This window comes from Parus major, chromosome 4A (assembly GCF_001522545.3).
Source record: "Parus major isolate Abel chromosome 4A, Parus_major1.1, whole genome shotgun sequence".
NCBI lineage: Eukaryota > Metazoa > Chordata > Aves > Passeriformes > Paridae > Parus > Parus major.
Window position 1 is genome coordinate 960,791 of NC_031772.1, and position 21,287 is coordinate 982,077.

Consider the following 21,287-nt stretch of genomic DNA (forward strand, 5'->3'; position numbering starts at 1 on the left):
GGCGCTGTTCTGCGGGGAGGGGGCGGCGGCCGCCGTGCTCTGCCTCTCCTACGGCCACTCCGACGACCGCTTCTGGCTGGCGCTCACCGTCTTCTTCGTGCTCTGCCCCTCCGTCCTGGTGCAGCTCACGCTCATCTTCGTGCACCGCGACCTCAGCCGCGACCGCCCGCTCGTCCTGCTCATGCACCTGCTGCAGCTCGGGCCCATCATCAGGTGAGCAGGGGGGGACCCCGGCGGGGTTCGGTGCCGGCAGGACGGGCACCCCGGGGCCGGAGCTGCTCCCCCGCCGGTGCTGCCACGGCTGCGGCTGGAGCCCGCTCCGGACACGGCTCTGCCAGCCCGCTGCATCCCGGCTGCTGGGAAAGCTCTGCCCGAGGACCGGGGACAGCCGGCGGTTCACTCACTCAGCCTCTTTGCCATCACCGTGCTTGTGCTGGGAGCACAGATGGGAATCCCGGTGGGTGAATACTAACATGGTATGGAGCCGAGTCAGGGAGGTCTAGATTAGATACCAGGAGAGGTTTTACAGGCAGAGAAGAGGGTGGTGGAGCTGTGAAACAGGCTCCCCAGGGATGTGGTCACAGCACCTGTCTGAGTTCAACAAACATTTGGACAATGCTCTCGGGCACATAGTGGGATTCTTGGGGTGTTCTTGCTTGGGGCCGGGGTTGGGCCAAGTTGGGGTTTTTGGGCCGGGGGGGGGAGGGGTTGGGTGTGGGAGTGGGGCTGGCATGGGAACTGTGGGGCCACTGGGCTGTGCTGGGAAGAGGACAGTGACGGGTGGATGGATGTTGCACAAGCTGATCCCTCATTCCTTGGGAATGCTGCGGTGCTTCCCGGGCTGTCATCACCCAGTGGGAATGCACTGTGGGCAGCATGGCAAGGCCACCATCTCCAGGGGGCTCCTTCCCAAGGGCAGGCCAGCAGCCGTGCTTTGGGGCTCACTGTACCCACGGGGCCCCAAAAACGCTGTGGGGCCTGCTCTGCACTTCCTCTGTCACCGGAAACAAGTTGTGCACCCATGTGTCCCTGTCACCGTGCCTTGTCTTCAGAGCCACCTGGGCTCGGTGCTGCCAGCCCGTGCTGGCCCACAGGAGTGTCGTGACTCTCCCCACACCACCTGGGGCTGTCTGAGGTGGGCATGGTGCTGCCAGCTGGGGCTACTTCAGCCGGCTGCTTGGGCTGGAGATGGAGCCCAGCCTGCTGAGAAGGTCTGGCAGGGCGCTGGGAGCCAGCTGGGACTACCCTGCAAGCTGGGCCTTTGGGATGAAACTGTTTTCCTGGTAGAGTTTGCAATGAGCCCTGAGTGCTGGCTTGATCTGTCAAGAGAATTTATCCTAAACCCTCACTCCTTTTGGGTTTGATCCACGGCAATTTGTGCCGTCCTGATAAGCGCGCACAAACAAAGTTGTCCTGTTGTTGGTCCCAGAGCCAGCTGGTCCCCAGGCAGGAGCCAAGCTGAGCCCCTGTGGCCACACACACCCACCCCATGGCTGTGTGGAGGGGCTGGGGGTCCCCCTGTCCTTGCAGGCAGGACAGAAAGCCCCAGCCTTGCCCACACGTGAGCACCCGCAGAGAAGGGGCTGCGGAAGCGCTGCCTTATCTGCCCATGCCACACATGGCTTCACCCTGCGCTCTCCTTCCTGCTGCCCCCACCAGGGAGGAAGTGTGGAAGCCTTCTGCTCAAGATGAGACATCAAAGAAAACTCTGATGTTCAACTGATATTTCAGAGCTTCTTTTGCCTCTGCTTAGAGGAAGGTGTTTTTGCCAAGGGTGATCACCCAAGGGTGATTAACACCTTCCTGTAGCTGTAGCTCCCAGCAGAGTCACTGCTTTGTACCCTGGATGCTGCACTTCCTCCAGCAGCTGGAGCAGTTGTTGTTCCCCTGCTCCACATGATTCACCCGGAATGCTGGAGCAGAGGAGCAGCCACCAGACACCTCCATGGTCCTGGTGTGACCGGTCAGGGACTGCCCCCAGCACTGCTGGACACCTTCCCAAACGGTTGGGCTGCGCTCAGCAGGAGTGGGGTCTGGCCAGCAGCAGCAAGGTGGGGCTGGAGGTGCTGGCAGTGGGGGACAGCAGGATGGCCGGCGGGGTGACAGCTCCTGTGTCCCCACAGGTGTGTGGAGGCCCTGCTGGTGTACTGCTGGTCAGGGAGGGAGGAGGAGCCCTACGTCACCATCACCCGCAAGCGGCGGCTGCAGAAGGGCTACGAGGTGGAGATGGAGCAGGAGGTGGGGCACTCGGAGCGGCGGCTGGCCACGCACCGCAACGCCTTCAAACGCATGGCGGTCATCCAGGCCTTCCTGGGCTCCACCCCGCAGCTCACCCTGCAGCTCTACATCAGCGTCCTGGAGAAGTACGTCCCTGTGGCCCGAGGTAAGGGCGCCTGGCACCAGGGCTCCCGGGAGCCCCAGCAGGGCACGGTGGCAGCTCCTTAGCTGCTTGTGCTGATGTGACATCCGGGCAACCCAAAGTGTCATTCCCTGGGACACAGCTTCTACTGGGCTCCCCTAAATGTGGAGCACAACCCACAGAAGTTGGGCATTCATCAGCTCTCTGCTTTCCTGCTTGCAGTGATGCAAAGTGGGGAGTGGGCATGACTGAGGTGCCAGGCTCTGCTCCCAGCCCTTGGATCTGCCCTCCAGAACCAAGCCATCCTCCCAGTGCCATGTCTCATGTCATGCCAGGTCCTTGTCCTGGCCTGCTCCAGTCTCCACTTTTTTCCATCTAGCTACAGGCTCTGGCTTCCCTCAAGTCCCTCCACTGTATCTATTTCTGCACATTTTCGAACAGCCAGAGCTCCCAGCCCAGCACTCCCACTCTGAGGCTCCCTTGCCTGCTCCCAGGATGTTTATGTGCTTGGGGGTGGATATGCCAGAGCAAACTTTTAACTCCCATTTTGGCATGGTACCGAGCTGGGCATGCAGACATGCCCCTGCTCCATTCCCATTGCAGTGCTGGGTGAAGGAGCTCCCTCACCCACCCGCTCATCCCAACAGTGCTGGGAGCCCAGACCTTGTCACCTGTGCCCACAGCAGGTGCAGGAAAAGGGAAGCACAGGAGATGCCACATAGAAATCCCCTAATTGGCCACAGCCCTCTGCAAAGGCATTCTGGAGAGTTGCAGATGCACAGGAAGAACGAGTGCCAGTGCTCCTCTAGCAGTAGATGCAGGAAGTAAATACCAAGGGATGTGTTTTGGGTGATTCCCTCGCAGCTGGAGTGTCAGCTCAGCCCTGCAGCTGGCAGCCACCACGGATGGGACCAGCTGCACTCTTCCATTTTTCTCCGTGGTATTCCTGGCTGTGCTGAATGTGAGCAGCTGCTGGCATTCCCTACAAACGACCTTGGCTTTGCAGCCCTTGGATGGGGCTGGCTCTTGGGATGCCTCTGGGGCTACAGCAGTGTGGCTCCTGGCTGGGATGAAGGCAGAGACAGGCTGTACCCCCTTACCCTTGAGCAGCATTTCCTGCACAGGGCAGGGGGGCTGGGGCATGGTCCAACCACAGAAATGGCTCTGCTTTGGCTAAGGTTTGTGTTTTAGTGGTGTAGGGAGAACCTTTGGGTTCTGAGCCTCCTGCTGCCAACAACCCCTGCAGCCACCTCATCGTGGGGACTGTCACCAGCATCCGTGAGCTGTTCTGACAGTGCTCACACTGATTCTGACCTGAGCCCGGGTGTTTGGCACCCTGTTCTTCTCACCCAGGATCGGCACCCCACGTTTCCCACCTGGGGTTGTCATCCCACACTTTGCACCCCAGGCAGAGGAGAGGCTGGACACAGCCTGGTGTCCAGCACTGCCTGACTCCGCTGCTGTCTCCCTCTGCAGCCGTCCTCATGGCCATCTGCCTGGTGTCAGTCACCTACGGAGCGCTGGTCTGCAACGTCCTGGCCATCCAGGTCAAGTACGATGACTACAAGGTCCAGCTGCGGCCACTGGCCTTCCTGTGCATTGTGCTGTGGCGCAGCCTGGAGATCTCCACCCGCATCGCCGTCCTCGTGCTCTTCAGCACCGTCTTCAAGCACTGGATCATCCCCATCGCCCTGGCCAACCTCCTGGTGGTCTTCTTCCTGCCCTGGGTGCAGTTCTGGCGCAGTGGCAGCCGCCTGCCTGACAACATCGAGAAGAACTTCAGCCGCCTGGGCACGGTGGTGGTGCTCTGTGCCTTCACCCTCCTCTACTCCAGCATCAACATGTTCTGCTGGTCGGCTGTGCAGCTCAAGCTGGCTGACCGGGACCTCATCGACAAGTCACAGAACTGGGGCCGCCTGGCCGTGTACTACGTGGCCCGGCTGGTGGAGAACACGGCCCTCGTCATCCTCTGGTACTTCTTCAAGACTGATGTCTATGAGAACGTCTGCACCGCCCTGCTGGTGCTGCAGCTGCTCCTCGGCTACTGCCTGGGCATCTACTTCATGCTCCTCTTCTTCCAGTACCTGCACCCCTGCCGCCAGCTCTTCCGGCACAACGTCGCTGACTTCCTGCACTGCGTGTGCTGCCGCCGGCACACGGCAGGGACCCCTCTGTGCCTCGAGGCGCCCTTCGAGCCGGGTGTGAGGCACAGCATTGTCTGAGCACCCTGCTCCTCCAGCCAGCTACGGACACGGGGACGGGCAGCGCAGGGCTGCGCCGGCAGCCGGGGGATGCTTGTGGCACGGGCCAAGTGCCACGGTCCTGCGGTGGCAGCGGGTCCCGGTGCATCCCCACGGTGGCAGGGGGGTGCTTGCCCGCTCAGGACCACTCATGAACACGAAGGAGGGTTGATTTGGATTGGACATAAGGAAGTTTTTTACAGTGAGAGTGGTGAGGGACGGGCACACGTTGCCCAGAGAGATGGTGGATGTCCCTTTCCTGAAAACACTTGAGGCCAGGTTGGATGGGCTCTGAGCAACCTGGCCTAGTTGAAGATGTCCCTGCCCATCTCTGGAGCTGAACTCAATGGCCTTTAGAGGTCCCTTCCAACCCAAACTATTCTACGGTTCTACAGTTCTATGACTTACGGGGTGGCCAAAGCAGTTGCCCCTGCAGGCTGGCTGTCCCTGGGGTGCCCCCACTGCTGCTATGGTGACAGGGTGACCTCGGGCCATGGGTGCCACTGGGACTGTTTTAAGCAGTAAAGAAACGTTGCTGTGGCTGCGTCTGGGTGCTGCAGTGACTCACGCGGAGGGTGGGGACCGTCCCACCGGGGCTGGCACGCTGCACACACCTGCTGGTCACGTAACCCTCTCCTCTGCAGGCACCGGAATGGGGCCGTGCCAGCGGGAAGTGGGGATGGGGGAGCCCCTCCATGGAGCCCATAGGGTACAGGAGCATGGCAGGATGGGGGCTGGCCTCATCCTGTGCTTCTGTCAGCATGGCTGCAGGCCAGGAGGGAGCAGCATGCCAGCAAGGAGCAAGCCTGTCCGACCTGTTCCTCCAGGCTCAGGGGCCCAGAACAGGCTGCTGTTCCCAGCTGGAGCACTGGACACCCCAGGGCTCAGTGGAGGGCAGGCAGGAGGGGAAGGGAGGCTGGCACAGCAGTGGCAGTGGGTGCTGATGGGACTCAGGCATCCTGGCCCCAAAACAGGAGTGTGACACCCCCACCCCAGCACCCGTTTTTGGGCTCAGCTCAGTTTGGGTGAGCCCAATGCTGGACTGAGGATGCTCTGGGGGGGCCTGGGGGGCCCATGGAGGTGCAGCACCACTGGTGCTTGATCTTAATCACCTGCAATAGATGCCCGGGCTGGATCCTGGCACTGGCACAGTGCTGTGACCCCAGGATGCTTCTCCTCCTTTGGTGGTTTCCCTGCAAAACGGGCAGTGGGGGCTGGCAAGGGAGAAACAGAGAAAACAGGGAAAACAGAGCTGTTGAGCCAGGCACAGGACAGATCCTCCACAACTGTTTCCCAGGAAATTCCAACCCTAAAAAAAGCCTGTTTTTGTGCTGAGAGGTTGCAAAACTGCAAGAGGAGCAGCCAGACACCCTGTGTCACCCAGCCGTGGGGCCACGGGGGATCTCAGCAGGGGCCGTCCCTGGCCAGCACAAGGGGCTCGTTTGGGTGCTGGCCGATTGGGTCAGCCCTGCCTTCCTGGAAGGTGGCCTTTGAAACCAGCAGCATTTCCTTAAAGTCTCCTCAGGGGAAAGTCCCCGCGGTGCCGTTCCCGCGGCCGGGACGGTCGCACCGCCTGCTGCCTCCATAAAACACGGGCCAGAGGCGGGCAGGCAGCGGGGACATCGCACCATGGGCAACTGGCTGGTCAACCACTGGTTCTCAGCCGCCGTCCTCGTGAGTGGCTGGGGCTGGGGGGCTCACGGGGCTCACGATGGGGGGACTCGGGGGGCTACGGGCCCAGGGGGGCTCTGGGGTGGGCACTGATGAGCTGCCCTGGGCTGGGCTGTGGGGAGAGAGGAGCGTCCCCTCTGCTCCGCCAGCCCGCAGCCAGGGGAGGGATGGCCCTGGAAAACTGAACTCTTGGGGAAAACACAGCTCACGGGAAAGGGGGTCCTGGAAAATTTCTTAGTGCTGCTGCTTTGCCCAGCCACTTTGGCTGGGAGCCTCCCACGTGCCTCTGCTCCCCTTGTGAGAGGAGGAGGATTCTGTGAAAACTCGTGGCAGGATGAGGAGCTGGCACCACAGGGACCATCTGCCAGATCTGCTGCAGCATCTCTGGTGTAACAGAGCTTGCCTGGCCAGCACCCATCAGCTGCTCAGCACTGTGAGGAGCTGTGAATGCATGGGAACATGGGGGTTTACAGACAGTTGGGCTATTTTAATTTTTTAAGTTACTTTAAAAAGAAAAAGAAAACAGCCAAAACCGAAATACATGGCAGGGTGGGTTTTTTTGGGAACTCTGCAAAATTTCAGCGGCTGTGAGAGGCGGCAGTGTGGGATGCAGTGTTAGGCAGGGGACTGCAGCACAGTGGGGCCAGGTGAGCAATCTCCCTGTGAAACTTCCTTCTCCCAGAATCTTTCCCACACGGTCCCTCCGGATCTGCCTTCCCTCCCATTACACAGGCGCTGCCTGCTCCTGCCTTTCCTCCTTCCTCATGCATGGGTGATGCACAGGGCAGTGTGTGACAAGATAGCAATTCTGCAAGACTTCCACACCTCTCCCCATCTTTGGCTCTGTGTCCCAGCCCTGTGCGTGACAGGGCAGCTCATGAGGAAACAGGACGGGATACGCTGCCCTGACACCCTCTGGCTGCACCCAGCCCTGAGTGCTGCAGTGTGAGAGGCTCCCGGGACAGGGTCCCTCATGAGGCTGTGACTTTCCCCTGCAGGCAGCCTGGCTGGGCATCAACATCTTCCTCTTCACCTACTACTTTCTGTTCTTTGACCGGGATGAGCAGTATTTCTACACCAGAGCCATCCTTGGGGTAAGGTGCTGCCCCACGACACCCTGCCTGCCCAGGCCAACCAGCCCGTCGGGGCCCTGCTGCAGTGGGGTGGGGGCTGCAATGTCCCACACCCCTTTCACGTTCTGTCCTCTTCCTTCCCACTCCGTGGCCTGGCACTGCACCATGCTGGTCCCTGTCTCGATCCCTGTGTGGTCTCAGCCCGACAGCATCCCAGCCCAGCCTGGCATCTCCCCCTCCCGGTCCCCATGCCGGCCCAGCATCTCTCCATCCCAGTTCCCAGCCCAGCATCACTCAGTCCCAGCTCAGCACTGAACTGACCCAGTCCTAGCACAGCATGACAGGACAGTGGTGCTCACCTCTCTTCTCTGCAGTCTGCCTTGGCGTGGGCTCGAGCATCAGCCAAGTGCCTCAACTTCAACAGCATGCTGATCCTGCTGCCCGTCTGCCGCAACCTGCTGTCCTTCCTCCGCGGGACCTGCTCGGTGAGTGTCCCGTGGTGGCACAGCCAGCCTGGCCGTGGCTGTCCCCATCCCTGTCCCCATCCTGACACCAGCGCCTCTCCCTGCAGTGCTGCCGGCGGACGTTGCGGAAGCAGCTGGACCACAACCTCACCTTCCACAAGCTGGTGGCCTACACGCTGGCCCTGCTCACAGGTACCCCCTGGACTGGGCTGGGGCAGCCGTGGGGACTGGGAGCTGCCCGGTGGGTGACTGCCTGTCCCCTGTCCAGCTGTGCACACCATTGCCCACCTCTTCAACCTGGAGCGCTACAACCAGAGCCAGCAGGCCACCGACGGCAGCCTCCCCGCTGTCCTCTCCAAAATGCACCTGCAGGGCAGCAAGTGGCTGAACCCCATCCACTCCAACCAGACAGTGAGTGTGGCCTTGGCATCCAGCAGCCCTCCACGACCTGCCCCTGCTCCCCTAACCCACCCTGCTGCCCCTGCAGACCGTCGAGTACGTGGCTTTCACGACCATCCCGGGGCTGACGGGGGTGATCATCACGCTGGCACTCATCCTCATGGTCACGTCCTCCACCGAGTTCATCCGCAGGAACTACTTTGAGCTCTTCTGGTACACACACCACCTCTTCCTCATCTACTTCGCTGGCCTCGTCATCCACGGCATCGCGTAAGGCTCCCCTCACTCCCCAGGGCAGGACAGCGGGGCGCAGTGGACACAGAGCTCTGCTGGGGCAGCCGTGGGGAGAGTCCAGTGGGGCTGTGAACTGTCACTGCCAGGGCGGGCTAGCCCAGCTGGCCTCACACAGCGTGGCTCAGCCCTGGTCCTGGGCTCATCCCTCACCTCCCTGCAGTGGGCTGGTGCGTGGGCAGACGGAGCAGAGCATGGCAGAGGTGCACCCCTACCAGTGCTCCGAGTACCTCGCCCTGCGGGACCAGAACTGCACCCACAACTGCTGCAAAGACCCCGAGTTTGGGAGCATCCCTGCCGAGGTAGGGCAGTGGTGGGATGGCTGTGGTGGGGGAGAAGCTCTTCCCTTGCCTTTGGGATGCTCTGGCCCTTCCCAATCCTTTGCTCTCCTCCATCTTCACAGTCCTGGAAGTGGGTTCTTGCCCCCATCATCCTCTATGTTTTTGAGCGGATCCTGCGGGTCTGGCGTGCACAGCAGAAGGTGGTTGTCACCAAGGTGGGTGGTGCAGGTGCTCCTGTGCCAGCTCCTACCCTTGCAGTCACCAGTGCCACAGCTCCTCGCCGTGGTGGCCGTGGGCAGGCGGGCAGGGGCCACGGCTCCAGCCCCTTCCTAAGGCCAGGCTGGGCTCTGAGCCCTGCCCGTGCCCCCAGGTGGTCATGCACCCTGCCCGTGTGCTGGAGCTGCAGATGCAGAAGAAGGGCTTTTGCATGGAGGTGGGGCAGTACATTTTTGTCAACTGCCCCTCCATCTCCCCGCTGGAGTGGCACCCCTTCACCCTCACCTCTGCACCCGAGGAAGATTTCTTCTCCATCCACATCCGGGTGGCTGGCGACTGGACAGAGCGTCTCATTGACACCTTCCAATTGGAAATACCCAGGTAGGCTGGAGAGTTCCCAACAGGTCCTGCCAGGGGCTTGGGGAGGCCGTACCTCTCACCCAGGCCCTGCTCTGGCAGGATCGAGGTGGATGGTCCCTTTGGCACGGCCAGCGAAGACGTGTTCCAGTACGAGGTGGCCATGCTGGTTGGAGCAGGCATCGGTGTCACCCCCTTCGCCTCCATCCTCAAGTCCATCTGGTACAAGTTCCAGCAGGCTGACCAGACCCTCAAGACCAAGAAGGTATGGAACATCCCGTGGGACCAGCTGTGGGTGTCTCCTTCTGGCTCTGCTGCACCTTGAGCACTCTTCCCCTGCATCCCAGATCTACTTCTACTGGCTCTGCCGGGACACAGGAGCCTTTGCCTGGTTCAACGACCTGCTTGCCTCCCTGGAGCAGAAGATGGCCGAGTCGGGCAAGGCAGACTTCCTCACCTACCGTCTGTTCCTCACAGGCTGGGACACCAGCATTGTGAGTCAAACACAGGCTGGCACGGGGGACACAGGGTGGTTGAGCTGGGCAGGAAGGGCAGGGCAAGCATGGCAACGGCTTTTGGGCACAAAGTCCAGGCACGGTGTTTGGTGGGATCGACAATGGATGCTCCTCTGTGGTGAGGGATTGGAGGGGAGGCTCATGGGTGGTGCCTGGGGTTCTCACCATCCCTGCCTGCCCAGGCCAACAACGTGGCGCTCCACTTCGACACCGCTACGGACACAGTGACGGGCCTCAGGCACAAAACCATCTTCGGGCGGCCCATGTGGAACATGGAGTTTGCAGCGGTGGCTGCAGCCCACCCCAGGTGAGAGCTGAGCAGGGAATTTGGGATGTTAGAGCTGGAGGCACCCTCGGGCACTCAGCATGGGGCTGCCTTTGGGACAGGTGTGCTATCCCCAGGGAGCCCAAAAAGCTTTGAAATCACTTTTCCCTGAGTTGCCCACCTGGCACTGACACCCCCATGCTGTTTGCAGGTCAGTGGTCGGTGTGTTCCTCTGTGGGCCAGAGGCCCTGGCAAAGAGCCTGCAGAAGTCTTGTCACCAACACTCCAGCCTGGACCCCAGGAAGGTCAAATTCTATTTCAACAAGGAAAACTTTTAAGTGGCAGCGAGGCTGGTGCCCCAGCGGGCAGGGACCCTGATTGTTGCCTCAAGCCTCTTCCAAAGCAAAGCCAGGGAAAAGTATCTGTGCACGCACTGAAGCCAGGCAGGACACAGCAAGGTACTGCGTCTCCACGAAAAATTCCAGGTTCAAAGACTGCTGTCCTCCTGTTCTGGTGTACAAGGGGTCCCCATGGAGCAAGCGGGCCTGTAGCTCCAGGCAGTCCCCTCACTGGGAAACCACTCGTTCTGTGATGCTGCTGGAGCCCAGCGGGTTGGGCAGAACCACGGGGTGGGGATGGGACGTGGGCATCCACGCAGGTGTCAGGGGCCAAACATGCCTCAGAGCCTCAACAGTCTTTTGTATAAGAATAAATTAAACTTCTTTGTAATGAAAGCCTCCGTGGTGACTCAGCTGTGCAGGCACAAAGGAGCCCATGCTCTGCCCCCTTGCAGGGCTGCAATAGAAGAGCAGGGGCTCCCTGGCAGCCCCAGAGCCAGCCTGCATCCAGCACACAGCTCAGCTCCCACCAGGTTCTGCTCCAGCGTATGCAGAGGGAAACCCCGCTCCCCGAGCAGGCTGGTGTGGTAAGTGATACTGCAATCGGATCCAGAGCCCTTCCTGCTCCTCCAGCAGGGATGGAAAGCCAAGCTCTCTGTCCTGCCCTTCCCCTACCCCCTGTAAACTGCACGGCACAAGAAATTCCATGACTAGCTCTTGCCCTGGTGTGGGGAGGAGGGAGGATGGCAAGTGCTTTGGACAAGACTGAAGCCAGGCCACACTGCTCCCAGAAAGCAACACTCCCATTGTGGCCTCCACGGGAGACCAAACAAGGCAGCCAGGGACATGGATTTACTCAAACCAAAACTTTATTTCAAACATCATAAAATATAAACAGGAAAAAAACAAAAACATGAACTGGAGGTAAAAGCCTCTCAAAGGTGACACAAGCTCTCCCAAAATGCACCATCAGCTCAGGTAGCAATGGGAAGCAGCTGCCTTGGAGTATCAACTCTATCCAAGCACATGGCATCTTCATCTTGGGTCTGCCAGAAAGAAGGGGAAGAGGGTGAGCCTGGCCCAGAGGGAAGCAGGGCAGAGTCCCATCCTAGGAAGCTGTTTTACCAGAGGGGAACAGGCAAAGGATTAAGGTTAAGGGCATCACCTGTCAGGGTGCCCCCGTGGATTTCTGGATTTGCTCTTTCAGAATGAGGATGCTCTGTCGCTGTTCTGGGGGCAGCATGGCGATCTGGTCTGCTGTCAGCTGCAGCACCTGCATGATCAGCGCTGCCTGTGGGGAAAGAGGGGTCAGAGACATGTCCTGCCAGAGCAGCCACAGCATACCAGAGCCAGGGAGGGGCTGACCCCGCCACAGAAAGGCACACAGGAAGTGCTGCTCCCACTGTCTCACCCTTTCCTTTTTGTTCTCTCACCTTTTCGTGATCCTGGGGGGTGACCTGGCTCTGTCCAGGGCTAAAGCCTCCAGGCTGACCAGCTCCTTGGACTCCTGCCCCAGGAATGCCTGCCCCAGCCATGTTAGGAACCTGGGAGAGTAACAGAGGGGTTAAGGACTGAGGGGTCTCTACACTCAGCCATACAAATGCAGGAAGGTAAAACAGATGATCAGATGGATGCCCTCACGGACTGCTTGAAGACACCTGAGCATGAAGAGAGAGTGTATTTTATGTGCTCTCCTCTCCCAACTCCTGTGCTCCTTCCTGTGCCTCAGGAAGAGGTGGAGAGAGGCCTGAGCCTTGTCCCGTCCCCAGCTGATGGAAATGGGACAGATGCCCCGACCCCTCAGAACCAAAGCCTGGTGCTGCAGCTCTGTGGGACACCCCTCCCCAGCCCCAGCCTACAGGATGCTGTCGGTGCCCGAGCAGCTGAGCAGAGCCGTGTGTACCTGGCGGGGCCCCTGCGGGCCACTGGCTCCCATGTTAAGTGGCCCAGGACCCTGTATCCCACCAGGCATCGGGCCACGCGGGTTGGGACCAGGCCCTCGAGGCTCCAGGCCCCGGGGCTCCAGGACCCTGGCCTCCATGGCCCTGGCTTCCAGCACTCGTGGCTCCAGGACCCGCGGCTCCAGGCCTCGCGCCTCCAGGGCTCGCGCCTCCATCACCCGCGGCTCCAGCCCGCGCGGCTCCAGCCCTCGAGGATCTCTTCCGACTGCGGAGGAAACACAAGGTAAGCTCCTGAAGGAAGCAGTCCTGCAGGAGTGTGGGAGTGAGCCTGCTGCCTCCTTCGTCTGGGGGCCAGCAAGCACCCTAGAGGTGTAGGGCTGGGGGCAGAGGGGACATGCCTGCAGAAAGTCCCTTGCACCCTGGGACTGTCCCTCCTCGCCTGGAGTCAGTCATTTCACTGCCCAAACCCCTTCCCATGCCTTGGGTCGGGGCAGCCGGCTCTGCTCTGACTTCTTGCCTGCACAGTCCAAGCCACCCAGTATTTCATGCCCCCTCTCTCACCTCGAGCATCCATCAAGGGCCCCCGTGGCTCTCCCATCAGTGGTCGGGGTTCTCCCATGGGTCCCCCCCTCATCTCATGGGGGGGGCCACGGCTGTCATGACCAGGCATATGGTGCATAGGGGCTCCCTGGTGGGGCGGCCCAAGGTAACCTCTGACGCAGAGAGACGAGGAGAGCAAAGCAGGAGGAGGAGAAAAAGCGAGAGAGTGTGAATCAGACACTGGCTTGGCACGGTCTGGGCAGAGCGCTGGGATTGCCCCCGAAGCCGGCCGCAGGGGAGGAGGGGAGGCTGGCACAGGGATGGGTGCTGGTGGCCCCATGCCACAGGGCAGCTGCCATCACCCCGGGGATGTCCCTTCCCCGGGGAAACGGGCCGGCCCCCACGGTTGGCAGCACACGGGCCTCCGACCAGGCAGCAGTGACTCCCGGAAGGCTGGTGCCATCCCTGTCCTCAGCGAGAGGTTACCCTTGGGCAGGGGACAGTGCCAAGGGCTCCTCTCCTTCCCTCTCCCCTCACCTGGGCTCCACTTCTCCAGTGACTGAGAGCAGGGTCCCTCCGCGAGGGTCATTCGGGGCATCTCCCAAAAGGCCTCGGGGCGGCGGGCCACTAGCAGGTAGAGGTCCACGCTGCATAGGGGCCCTCGGGTCTGGCATGGGCACTGCCAGGGAGACACACAAGAACTCGTGAGGATCTGCATGACCAGTGCCGTGCCAAGACTGTCCCCGGCACTCTCTGCCGGGTGTGGGGCAGCCACGCTGCTCCCCTGAGCTGTGCTGTCTGCTGGGGATGCAGCCCCACACGTGAGGCTGGAGCACACCAAAGCCCCTTCCCTGGCTGCCAGTTTTATTCCTCTCTTTCTTCTCTGCTTTTATCTCAGGTTCCTTATGGCACCAGGGGCCACACCAAGCATGGGTGTCCCTACAGCAATCCCTACAAGCGCGGGCATCAACACCCTGCTGACGTGGGACCAGGAGCAAAGCAAGACCTGGAAGGCTCCTGGAAGCACAGTGTCAAAGGGGGCTGGATCTCAGGCAAAAGCCCTTCCAAACAGGCTCTCCTTTTCCACTGGAGGCTCCATGCATGGCTCTAGCCTGTTCTCTCCTGTAGCCCTAGAGGAAATCCTGCCTCCTTCATCTCCTCTTACTGCTGTCAGGCTACAAGGAGTGCCATGCCAGTCCCTGGCCCTGAGAACAGCGGGGTGCACTCCACAACGAGCTCCATGGGAAGAGGGAGCTGGCGGCTGCCGGGATACCTTGAACGCGTTCGATAGACGCAGGCCTGGCAGGTCCCACGGGCGAGAGCTGCAGGTTCCCTGGGCAAGCAGCAGGAAAAGAGGGAAAGAGCAGACACGTAAATAGTGTATGCACACATGCACCGACCAGTGCTGGGGACAGTGCTGCCTGCAGGATCACGCCCCCTGAAGTCCCCAGAAAAACCTACAGAGAAAACGTTGCAAGTCTGGTTTTATCAACCTCTTCTGTTAACACCACCTTTGTCACCACAGGCAGGACAGCCAGAGTGGCACAGTCCTTCCCTCACTCAGTGAGAGAGGCAGGGAGAGAAGACATCCTGCCAAGAGACACGGCATTCCTTGGGCCCACGCCGGCCCCGTAACGCACACCCAGCTTCTGCTCTCCAAAACCTTTTGGGTGCCAAGAACTATCAGGCAGCTTTCAGGAAGACAGTGCCCACCCCAAAGAAAATGAGAGTCAGCTGCCCCTAAGGCCAAAAGATCTCAGACTAGGTTTGCCATGTAGCTGCAACAAGGCCTAGGATAGAAGTCAAGGCAACAGAGGTGACAGGTGTCTGCATGTGCTGCTCCTGGGAGAACAGGAACACCTGGGTCGAGCTAAGGTATGGCAACGTGTGAACCATGAGGAATGGGGCCCCAGGGCTGGGCCTGGACCGTGCCTGCGGAGGAATGCCGAGCCCTCACCCTCCGCAAAGTCCCTGCCAAGCCTCAAGCCAAAAACGGAGACCCAGCTCCCTCTGCCGGGCACGGCCAGGAGGACGCGGGGCCGCAGCAGCTGCTTCCCAGCACCCCGGCAGCAAAGGAGCAGGACAAGGACCAGAGAAGAGCAAGCTCTGCCTGCCCGCACAAGCACAGGGACAGACATGGGCTCGCAAAGGTGGAAAACACAGGCACGTCCCCCCTGGGGACAGGCAGCTCTCCTGGCTTCCAGGGCACGACTGCACAACAGGGCGCAGAACGAGCTGGGAGCCAATCGGGGCACGGGCCGAGCCCTGGGAGCCAGGGAGCTGCAAGCACAGCCCTGTGCCTCAGTGAACAAACCCAGGCACAGCCCCGGGGCTGGGCACAGCCAGGCTGCAGACAGCTGGGGCACAGCGCTGCTCACTGGAGCGAGGCTCACACCACACACAGCTCTACACACGTCTGTTTTACCTTGTCCACGCTCCAAGGGGACGGGCCCCGCACCTGGCATCCCAACCTGTGGCTGCATCCCACCTGAGAGGGGACAGGCAGAGATCAGACCCCTCCTCAGCCACCCCTGACGACTAACCCCTTCCTTTGGCCCCAAATACCTTCTCGCTCCCAGCTCCTGAGGGAGCATCTGGAGGTTTATTCCCTTGGTGTTGGTTCCCCCCAGGGGTAATCCAACTTTGCAGGCCACCTCTGGCAGCAGCACAACCACAATGTACAGTACAGGATTACGTGTGCTCTCACAGGGCCGAGCCCTCTGGCTGGGGGAAGGCAGAGGGGGGTGTCTGCAGGACCCGTGTGCTCACGGGTGGGGCAGCTTGGCCCAAACTCACCTCCTGGAGCCATGGGGCCAGGGCCTGGGCCCTGCACAGGGGCTGCCATCTGTCCTGGGGCTGGCACTCCCCCCTGCATGGGCGGCTGCATCAGAGGAGGAGCGCCATTGACGTGCATCCCGCCCTGCTCAGGAGAGACACTCGATCTCAGGGACACCCCAACACCTGGGTGTGTGCCCCAGCTGGGAGAGCTGGGGCTGGCACAGCTCATGTGTTGTGCAGGCTCTTACTATGGGCTGTGGCTGGGACGATGGGGTGTTCTGCGGGTTCAGCTGCGCGTTGGGCCCCGGCCCAGGCCCCGGTCCTGGCCCAGGCCCTGGCCCTGCCACTGGCTGCTGGTTGCCTGGGATCAGAGGAGGAACACTGGTCTGGCGATGCAGGATTTTCTAGGAGAGGAAAAAGGAGCTCTTTTCCACTGCCACTCCACAAAGGCTACCACCAATATCCTCCCAACCCTGGAGGAGCAGCAAGGGACAAACCAGCGCAATCTCCGGGTCGACGATCCTCATGACGACCTGAGCCTGCAGCAGCGCGTAAGCCAGCTGTGGGTTCTGGAGCAGCATGTTCCTGGCTTCCTGGGGGCTGTTCTGGACACACAGCTGACAAGACAGGCACTGATCAAGCTCTGACAAGGTGCCACAGGGGCTGGGAGGGTGCGGGCAGTGGCGGGAGGAGCTGTGCTCACACTCACCTTCATCTGCTTCATCAGCTCAAACATCTGCTCGGGTGGCAGGCTGGCCACTGCCCGGCTGATGGACTCGGGGGCATCCTCTGGGTTGACAGGGTCCCCATAGGGTGACTCTATGATGGGTGCACCTGTGCCCAGGCCTGCAATACATTAGGTGACTTCGTACTGCAACAGGAACGGTGTTTAATGGGCTCATCAGGAGGGGAGCACCAGCCCAGCAGGGGGAAAAGGAGGCAGCGAAAACTGGGAGATGTTAGGAGGAATTTCTTCACAGAAGGGGTGATCAGGAATCAGAACAGGCTGCTCAGAGAGGCTGTGGAGGCACTGTTCCTGGAAGTGTTTAAGTAAAGACTGGATGTGGCATTCAGTGCTCCAGGCTAGTTGATGCAGTGGTGTTTGGTCAAAGGTTGGACCGTGATTTTTAGACACCTTTTCCAACCTAAATAAATGGTTCTACGATCATCTGGGAGCTAAAACATGGAGCTGAGCCCATGCATCCCTCTGGGGAACTACTCACAACAGCTCTCAGAGCAGGCCAGCTCTGCCAGCCTGGCAGAAAAGACACTCCCCAGAGCACTGCCAAGGCCAGGCCCAGCGTGAGACCCCCAAACCCCGACTCACTCTTGAGCTCCTCCTTGTTCTTCTCGCTGGCGGCGTTGTCGACGCGCAGGGCCCTGCCGCTGAACTCGCGCCCGTTGAGGTTGCGCATGGCGCTGAGCGCCGTCTCCTGGTCCTGGTACTCGCAGAAGCCATAGCCCTTGGGCTTGCCCGTCTCCCTGTCGTACACCAGCCTGCACGGTGAGGAGAGCACCCTGCTGTGCCCACGGCTCTCACAGCTCCAGAGGGGACACGGGGCTAGAGCCCGCAGGAGTGCCGCGAGCACGGTCAAGGGGCCTGCTGGCTCCTGGCATGGGTGTTCCCAAAGCTGTGGGGCCACCAGTGCCAGCTCTGTGCCTGCAATGACCCCACAAGGCACAGGACAGGACTGGCTCCTCCCTGGACTCCCAAAACCTTAACTGAGAGCTCTCCAGGGCCTGGTGCCAAGGCTGGAAAACACCTCTGACAGGAACAGGGACGGGAGTGAGGAGCACAGAGCGAGCAGGACCCGAGATGGGACATGAGGCAAAGGTTCCTCGCCAAAGCGGTTGTCCCGCATTAGAACAGGCAGTGGCGGAGTCACCATCCCTGGAAATGGTCAAAAGGTGTGTGCATGTGGCACTTGGAGACACGGTGGGCCTGGCAGTGCTGAGGGAACGGCAGGGCTGGGCGCTTTTCCAGCTCCTTCCCGGCGTTATGGATTTACGATCGCACGGTTCCAGAGCTCCGCGCGGGGCTCGGTCTGCGTCGAGCCGGGGCACCCGGGGGACGCCAGCGGCCGCTCTCACCTAAAGCTGACCACGGGCCCAACCTCCGAGAAAATGTCCTTCAGCTGCTCCTCCGTGGCCTCATACGGGATGTTCCCCACTGCGGAGACAGACCGTGCCGCCGGTCAGCGCGGCGGGTACCGGCCCCGCCGGCCCCCCGCCTGCCCCTGCCCGTCCCTGCCCCTTTCCCTTTGCAGATCGCGGTCCCGCGGCCTCACCGAACACGGAGCGCAGGGACCGATCCACGGCGGGGTCCCGCACCGACAGCCCCGCCATGGCACCGCCCGCGCCGCCTCCGGTCCGCGCGCAAACCGTCCCCGCTCGCGCTTCCGCCTCTGCTTCCGCTTCCGCAACACCGGGGCAGCGGCGCCCTGGGAACGCGCTCCGGCGGGAAACGCGGCACCGGCGGCAGCGGGGTGCGGGGGTCGGGACTCCCGGGGACCCCCGAGCGGGGCTGCTGCGGCCCCGGGGGTCCCCCGGCACCGAGAGCCGCTCTCCGGGCAGCCCCGCGGCCTCGGGGATCCCCCGGCACCGGGAGCCGCTCTCCGGGCAGCCCCGCGGCCTCGGGGATGCCGTTTCGGGCACCGGCGCCGAGGCACAGCCCCCGGCGAGCCTGACACCGTCTGGGGCTCGGCAGGATGGAGGCCACGGACGTCCCCATGCCTGTCCCCATGGGTGTCCCTGCGCTGGCCACGGAGCGGAGGTTCGCCCAGCGCCTCAGGTGAGGGGCGGCGGGAACGAGGGGGAATGGGAGCCCCGTGCTGCTCCCACAGGACGGTCACAGGGCCAGCCCTGCAGTCTGCGGGGCTGGGAAGGGCCTGACCGTGCCCTGCCTCGCAGGGAATGTCTGGAAGAGGAGCGGCTTTTGGACGGGCGTTTCCAGCTGCAGCGGGTGCCAGGGGGCCGCGTGGCCCTGCCTGTGCTGGAGGAGAAGCTGTCCCAGCTCTGCCTGCCCCCGGAGATGCCCTGGGAGCTGCTCCGGATCCAGGTTGGCAGAGCTGCCTCGCCCTGAGCCCTGCGTGGGGCGGCGGCACCCAGCCCCATGTGCCCCGTCCCTGCTGCAGGAGCCGGTGCCCTCCAGGGCCGCCCGCCGGTGCCCGCCTGCCCGGAGACTGCGGGATCAGCTGCGGCGGCTGCTGGGGACCGGCTGGTCGGAGGAGCTGGAGCGGGATGTGCCCCACGCCTGGCAGAGGCACGGCGACCTGGTGCTGCTGAGCGAGGACAGCTTCAAGGCTGCGCCCTGGGAGAGGCTGGGTAAGGGCGAGCAGGGCCTGCCCGCCCCGGTCCTGCCCGCCCCGGTCCTGCCCGCCGAGCCGCCCGCATCCCCCAAATCTGCCGCCGTGGTGTGCTGCAGGCCCGGAGCTCTGGGAGACGGTCGCCTCGGCTTTGGGAGCCCGGCGGGTGGCCAGGAGAGGACGGGTGATGGCGGATGGGATGCGGACCCCCCGTGTCACCCTGCTGCTGGGCCAGCACGGCTGGGTGGAGCATGTGGACAACGGGATCAGGTGGGCAGGAGCTGCAGGATGCGGCTGCTGTGGGGAAGGGACAGCCCTCACTGGTGTGGGGTCTTCCAGGTACACCTTTGACGTGACCAAGTGCATGTTCTCCCCGGGGAACATCACGGAGAAGCTGCGTGTGGCCTCACTGCCCTGCTCCGGGGAGGTCCTGGTGGATCTCTATGCAGGTAACGGGGATGGAGGAGGGGTGGGGCAGGTGCTGATGGTAGACATCAAATGCCATTTCCAGCTTGGAATGAAAAATACTCAAGAGGATGGCCAAAGACTGGAAGTAAAATAAGGTCCTCTAAACATTTTTCAAGGCAGATTTTACTTTTGCAGAAGAGGGAAGGATAAATTTCCATTTTTCCAGTGTTTGGGCTTTTCCCGACCCAGAGCAGAGCAGACTTGGAAAGCCGGAGTGGCAGTGTGCATCCTGCCCTCAGGAGTGTGCATCTCTGGAGGTCCCTGCCCTCAGCCACTGCCACCTCCTGCCTGCAGGCATCGGCTATTTCACGCTGCCCTTCCTGGTGCACGCGGGAGCTGCCTTTGTCCATGCCTGTGAGTGGAACAGCCATGCCGTGGAGGCGCTGCACAGGACCCTGGTGCTGAACGGGGTGCGGGATCGCTGCCACATCCACGCCGGGGACAGCCGGCAGGTGAGCGCTGCCGCCTGGCCGCGGAACCCCTCTCCGCTGGCATGCCCTCACCTCCTGTCTCCTCCCAGCTGCAGCTGCGGGATGTGGCAGACAGGGTGAACCTGGGGCTGATTCCCAGCTCGGAGGAAGGCTGGCCGGTGGCCTGCCGCGTCCTGAAGAAGAACACGGGTGGGGTTCTCCACATCCACCACAACGTGGAGACTCCCCGTGCACCGGCCCCGCCGCAGCCCACGGTGCTGCTGGCTGAGCGCAGCTCTCCAGAGACAGCCAGCTCTGGGGGAGAGGCACAGCAGCCAACAGAGGATGGTGGGGAGGAGACACTGGGGGCCAGGCTCAGACCCGAGTGGCAGAGGTGGGCCGAAGCCACGGCCACACGGATCCAGGGGCTGCTGGCAGAGCTGCACGGGCGGCCGTGGTGCACCAGCGTCCTGCACGTGGAGGCAGTGAAGTCCTACGCTCCACACGTGCATCACCTCGTGCTGGACCTCGAGTGCCGGCCAGTGCTGCCCGATTAGCAGGGCATGGGCACCGCTGGGGCTCCAGCTCCTGTGGAAGGGTGGTGTCAAGCACCGGGGGCAGGGAGATGCTACCAGCAGTGTCCTGCTGCCAGCCCAGATGTGCCTTATGTCCCCTGGTTCCCCGGTGGCAGCACTGCCTGGCAGTGCCTCCCCATGCCCAGGGCACTCAGGGTTGTGCTCCCATGGCAGATCCCTTCGGGATCCAGACAAGGATGGAGGAAGTTGGTGCTCAGAGTGCCAGTGTTCTGCCCTGGCTCTGCCAGTCATTGCCCAGGTCTTGGACATGTGGTAGCACCTTGAGCCCCATTTTCACACAGGAGAGAGCCACAGTGCTGAGAAGCCTTGGATTCCTGCTGAGTTCATTTCAGCAGGTCAGGGACAAGCATTGTGCTTGTGTTTCCCAGCGTGCTTTTTTAATGTACTGTAAACAGTTCTGTTCATCTCACTTTCTTCCTAGCTCTTTTTCAGAAATAAAGATCTTTCTCACCACCTCTTGCTGGTGTCCAATTAAAATGTGAACACTGGTGCAAGTGTGGGGTCTGGCCTGGGGACTTTGGGTCCTAGGGTGGTGTGTGGAGGAGCTCAGGGAGCAAAGCCTCTGTGGCATTGCCTGCAAGCCCAAAGCCCTCTACGTATTTATTGTGTATTCCCCTGCCCCATGAAGAAGCTCCCGCTGGCCCTTTGATGTCTGTGTGGTTTTTTCCACTGTGTCAGTGTCCCATCGCTTCCCACAGGGCTGGGCGCCTCTGGCTCTCCCGTCCCTGGGGTGCGGCCGAAAGTGTGGGCAGAGCCGCGTCCTCTCGTTTGCCTTGGGGCTGCACCCAGGCGTCCTGCGTGGCGAGAAACCAGCTCCCCA

The 21,287-nt window shown here is 61.7% G+C and overlaps 4 protein-coding genes across 8 annotated transcripts; 3 read left to right on the plus strand and 1 right to left on the minus strand.

The window, feature by feature from the left end:
* The first annotated feature begins 6 nt into the window (after window positions 1-6).
* Window positions 7-5,139, plus strand: XKRX (XK related X-linked). Its single transcript, XM_015625992.2, has 3 exons — window positions 7-213; window positions 2,124-2,383; window positions 3,836-5,139. The coding sequence occupies exons 1-3, from the start codon at window positions 182-184 to the stop codon at window positions 4,579-4,581; spliced, it is 1,038 nt and encodes a 345-aa protein (XP_015481478.2). The 5' UTR covers window positions 7-181; the 3' UTR covers window positions 4,582-5,139.
* Window positions 5,140-5,263: 124 nt separating this feature from the next.
* Window positions 5,264-10,865, plus strand: NOX1 (NADPH oxidase 1). Its single transcript, XM_015626783.3, has 13 exons — window positions 5,264-6,273; window positions 7,269-7,364; window positions 7,718-7,828; window positions 7,915-7,999; window positions 8,076-8,218; window positions 8,295-8,476; window positions 8,661-8,799; window positions 8,901-8,993; window positions 9,149-9,375; window positions 9,454-9,616; window positions 9,699-9,845; window positions 10,049-10,173; window positions 10,343-10,865. Exons 1-13 carry the CDS (start codon window positions 6,229-6,231, stop codon window positions 10,467-10,469), a joined length of 1,683 nt encoding a protein of 560 aa, XP_015482269.1. The 5' UTR covers window positions 5,264-6,228; the 3' UTR covers window positions 10,470-10,865.
* A 455-nt stretch (window positions 10,866-11,320) lies between these two features.
* CSTF2 (cleavage stimulation factor subunit 2) lies at window positions 11,321-18,104 on the minus strand. 4 transcript variants are annotated; one of them, XM_015626803.3, is made up of 15 exons: window positions 17,977-18,104; window positions 17,780-17,858; window positions 17,016-17,185; window positions 16,398-16,534; window positions 16,186-16,305; window positions 15,937-16,092; window positions 15,707-15,830; window positions 15,336-15,398; window positions 14,184-14,243; window positions 13,448-13,589; window positions 12,932-13,083; window positions 12,373-12,635; window positions 11,903-12,013; window positions 11,635-11,760; window positions 11,321-11,515 (listed from the first exon to the last, which is right to left on the minus strand). In XM_015626803.3, the coding sequence occupies exons 1-14, from the start codon at window positions 18,032-18,034 to the stop codon at window positions 11,638-11,640; spliced, it is 1,758 nt and encodes a 585-aa protein (XP_015482289.1). In that variant the 5' UTR covers window positions 18,035-18,104; the 3' UTR covers window positions 11,321-11,515; window positions 11,635-11,637. The 4 variants fall into 4 exon arrangements, with proteins under 4 accessions (XP_015482289.1, XP_015482290.1, XP_015482291.1 ...); XM_015626804.3 differs by lacking the exon at window positions 14,184-14,243; XM_015626805.3 differs by lacking the exons at window positions 12,932-13,083; window positions 13,448-13,589; window positions 14,184-14,243.
* A 166-nt stretch (window positions 18,105-18,270) lies between these two features.
* TRMT12 (tRNA methyltransferase 12 homolog) lies at window positions 18,271-20,920 on the plus strand. Of its 2 annotated transcripts, XM_015626808.2 has the most exons (7): window positions 18,271-18,479; window positions 18,599-18,746; window positions 18,823-19,012; window positions 19,113-19,263; window positions 19,333-19,442; window positions 19,756-19,913; window positions 19,982-20,920. In XM_015626808.2, exons 1-7 carry the CDS (start codon window positions 18,397-18,399, stop codon window positions 20,426-20,428), a joined length of 1,287 nt encoding a protein of 428 aa, XP_015482294.1. In that variant the 5' UTR covers window positions 18,271-18,396; the 3' UTR covers window positions 20,429-20,920. The 2 variants fall into 2 exon arrangements, with proteins under 2 accessions (XP_015482294.1, XP_018862102.1); XM_019006557.2 differs by having other exon boundaries at window positions 19,113-19,442.
* Window positions 20,921-21,287: the final 367 nt, after the last annotated feature.

Excerpts from the sequence above, each read along its gene's own strand:
- XKRX (XM_015625992.2), top strand. The coding sequence starts at position 182 with ATGCACCTGCTGCAGCTCGGGCCCATCATCAG. Across the intron at positions 214-2,123 it reads CAGCTCGGGCCCATCATCAG|GTGTGTGGAGGCCCTGCTGG; the intron begins GTGAGCAGGGGG and ends GTGTCCCCACAG. Across the intron at positions 2,384-3,835 it reads GTACGTCCCTGTGGCCCGAG|CCGTCCTCATGGCCATCTGC; the intron begins GTAAGGGCGCCT and ends CTCCCTCTGCAG.
- NOX1 (XM_015626783.3), top strand. The coding sequence starts at position 6,229 with ATGGGCAACTGGCTGGTCAACCACTGGTTCTCAGCCGCCGTCCTC. Across the intron at positions 8,800-8,900 it reads TTGGGAGCATCCCTGCCGAG|TCCTGGAAGTGGGTTCTTGC; the intron begins GTAGGGCAGTGG and ends CCATCTTCACAG. Across the intron at positions 9,376-9,453 it reads TTCCAATTGGAAATACCCAG|GATCGAGGTGGATGGTCCCT; the intron begins GTAGGCTGGAGA and ends CTGCTCTGGCAG.
- CSTF2 (XM_015626803.3), bottom strand. The coding sequence starts at position 18,034 with ATGGCGGGGCTGTCGGTGCGGGACCCCGCCGTGGATCGGTCCCTGCGC. Across the intron at positions 17,186-17,779 it reads GGGCCCGTGGTCAGCTTTAG|GCTGGTGTACGACAGGGAGA; the intron begins GTGAGAGCGGCC and ends CTCACCGTGCAG. Across the intron at positions 11,761-11,902 it reads CCCCCCAGGATCACGAAAAG|GCAGCGCTGATCATGCAGGT; the intron begins GTGAGAGAACAA and ends CTTTCCCCACAG.
- TRMT12 (XM_019006557.2), top strand. The coding sequence starts at position 18,397 with ATGGAGGCCACGGACGTCCCCATGCCTGTCCCCATGGGTGTCCCTGCG. Across the intron at positions 18,480-18,598 it reads AGGTTCGCCCAGCGCCTCAG|GGAATGTCTGGAAGAGGAGC; the intron begins GTGAGGGGCGGC and ends CCTGCCTCGCAG. Across the intron at positions 19,013-19,112 it reads TGCGCCCTGGGAGAGGCTGG|GCCCGGAGCTCTGGGAGACG; the intron begins GTAAGGGCGAGC and ends GGTGTGCTGCAG.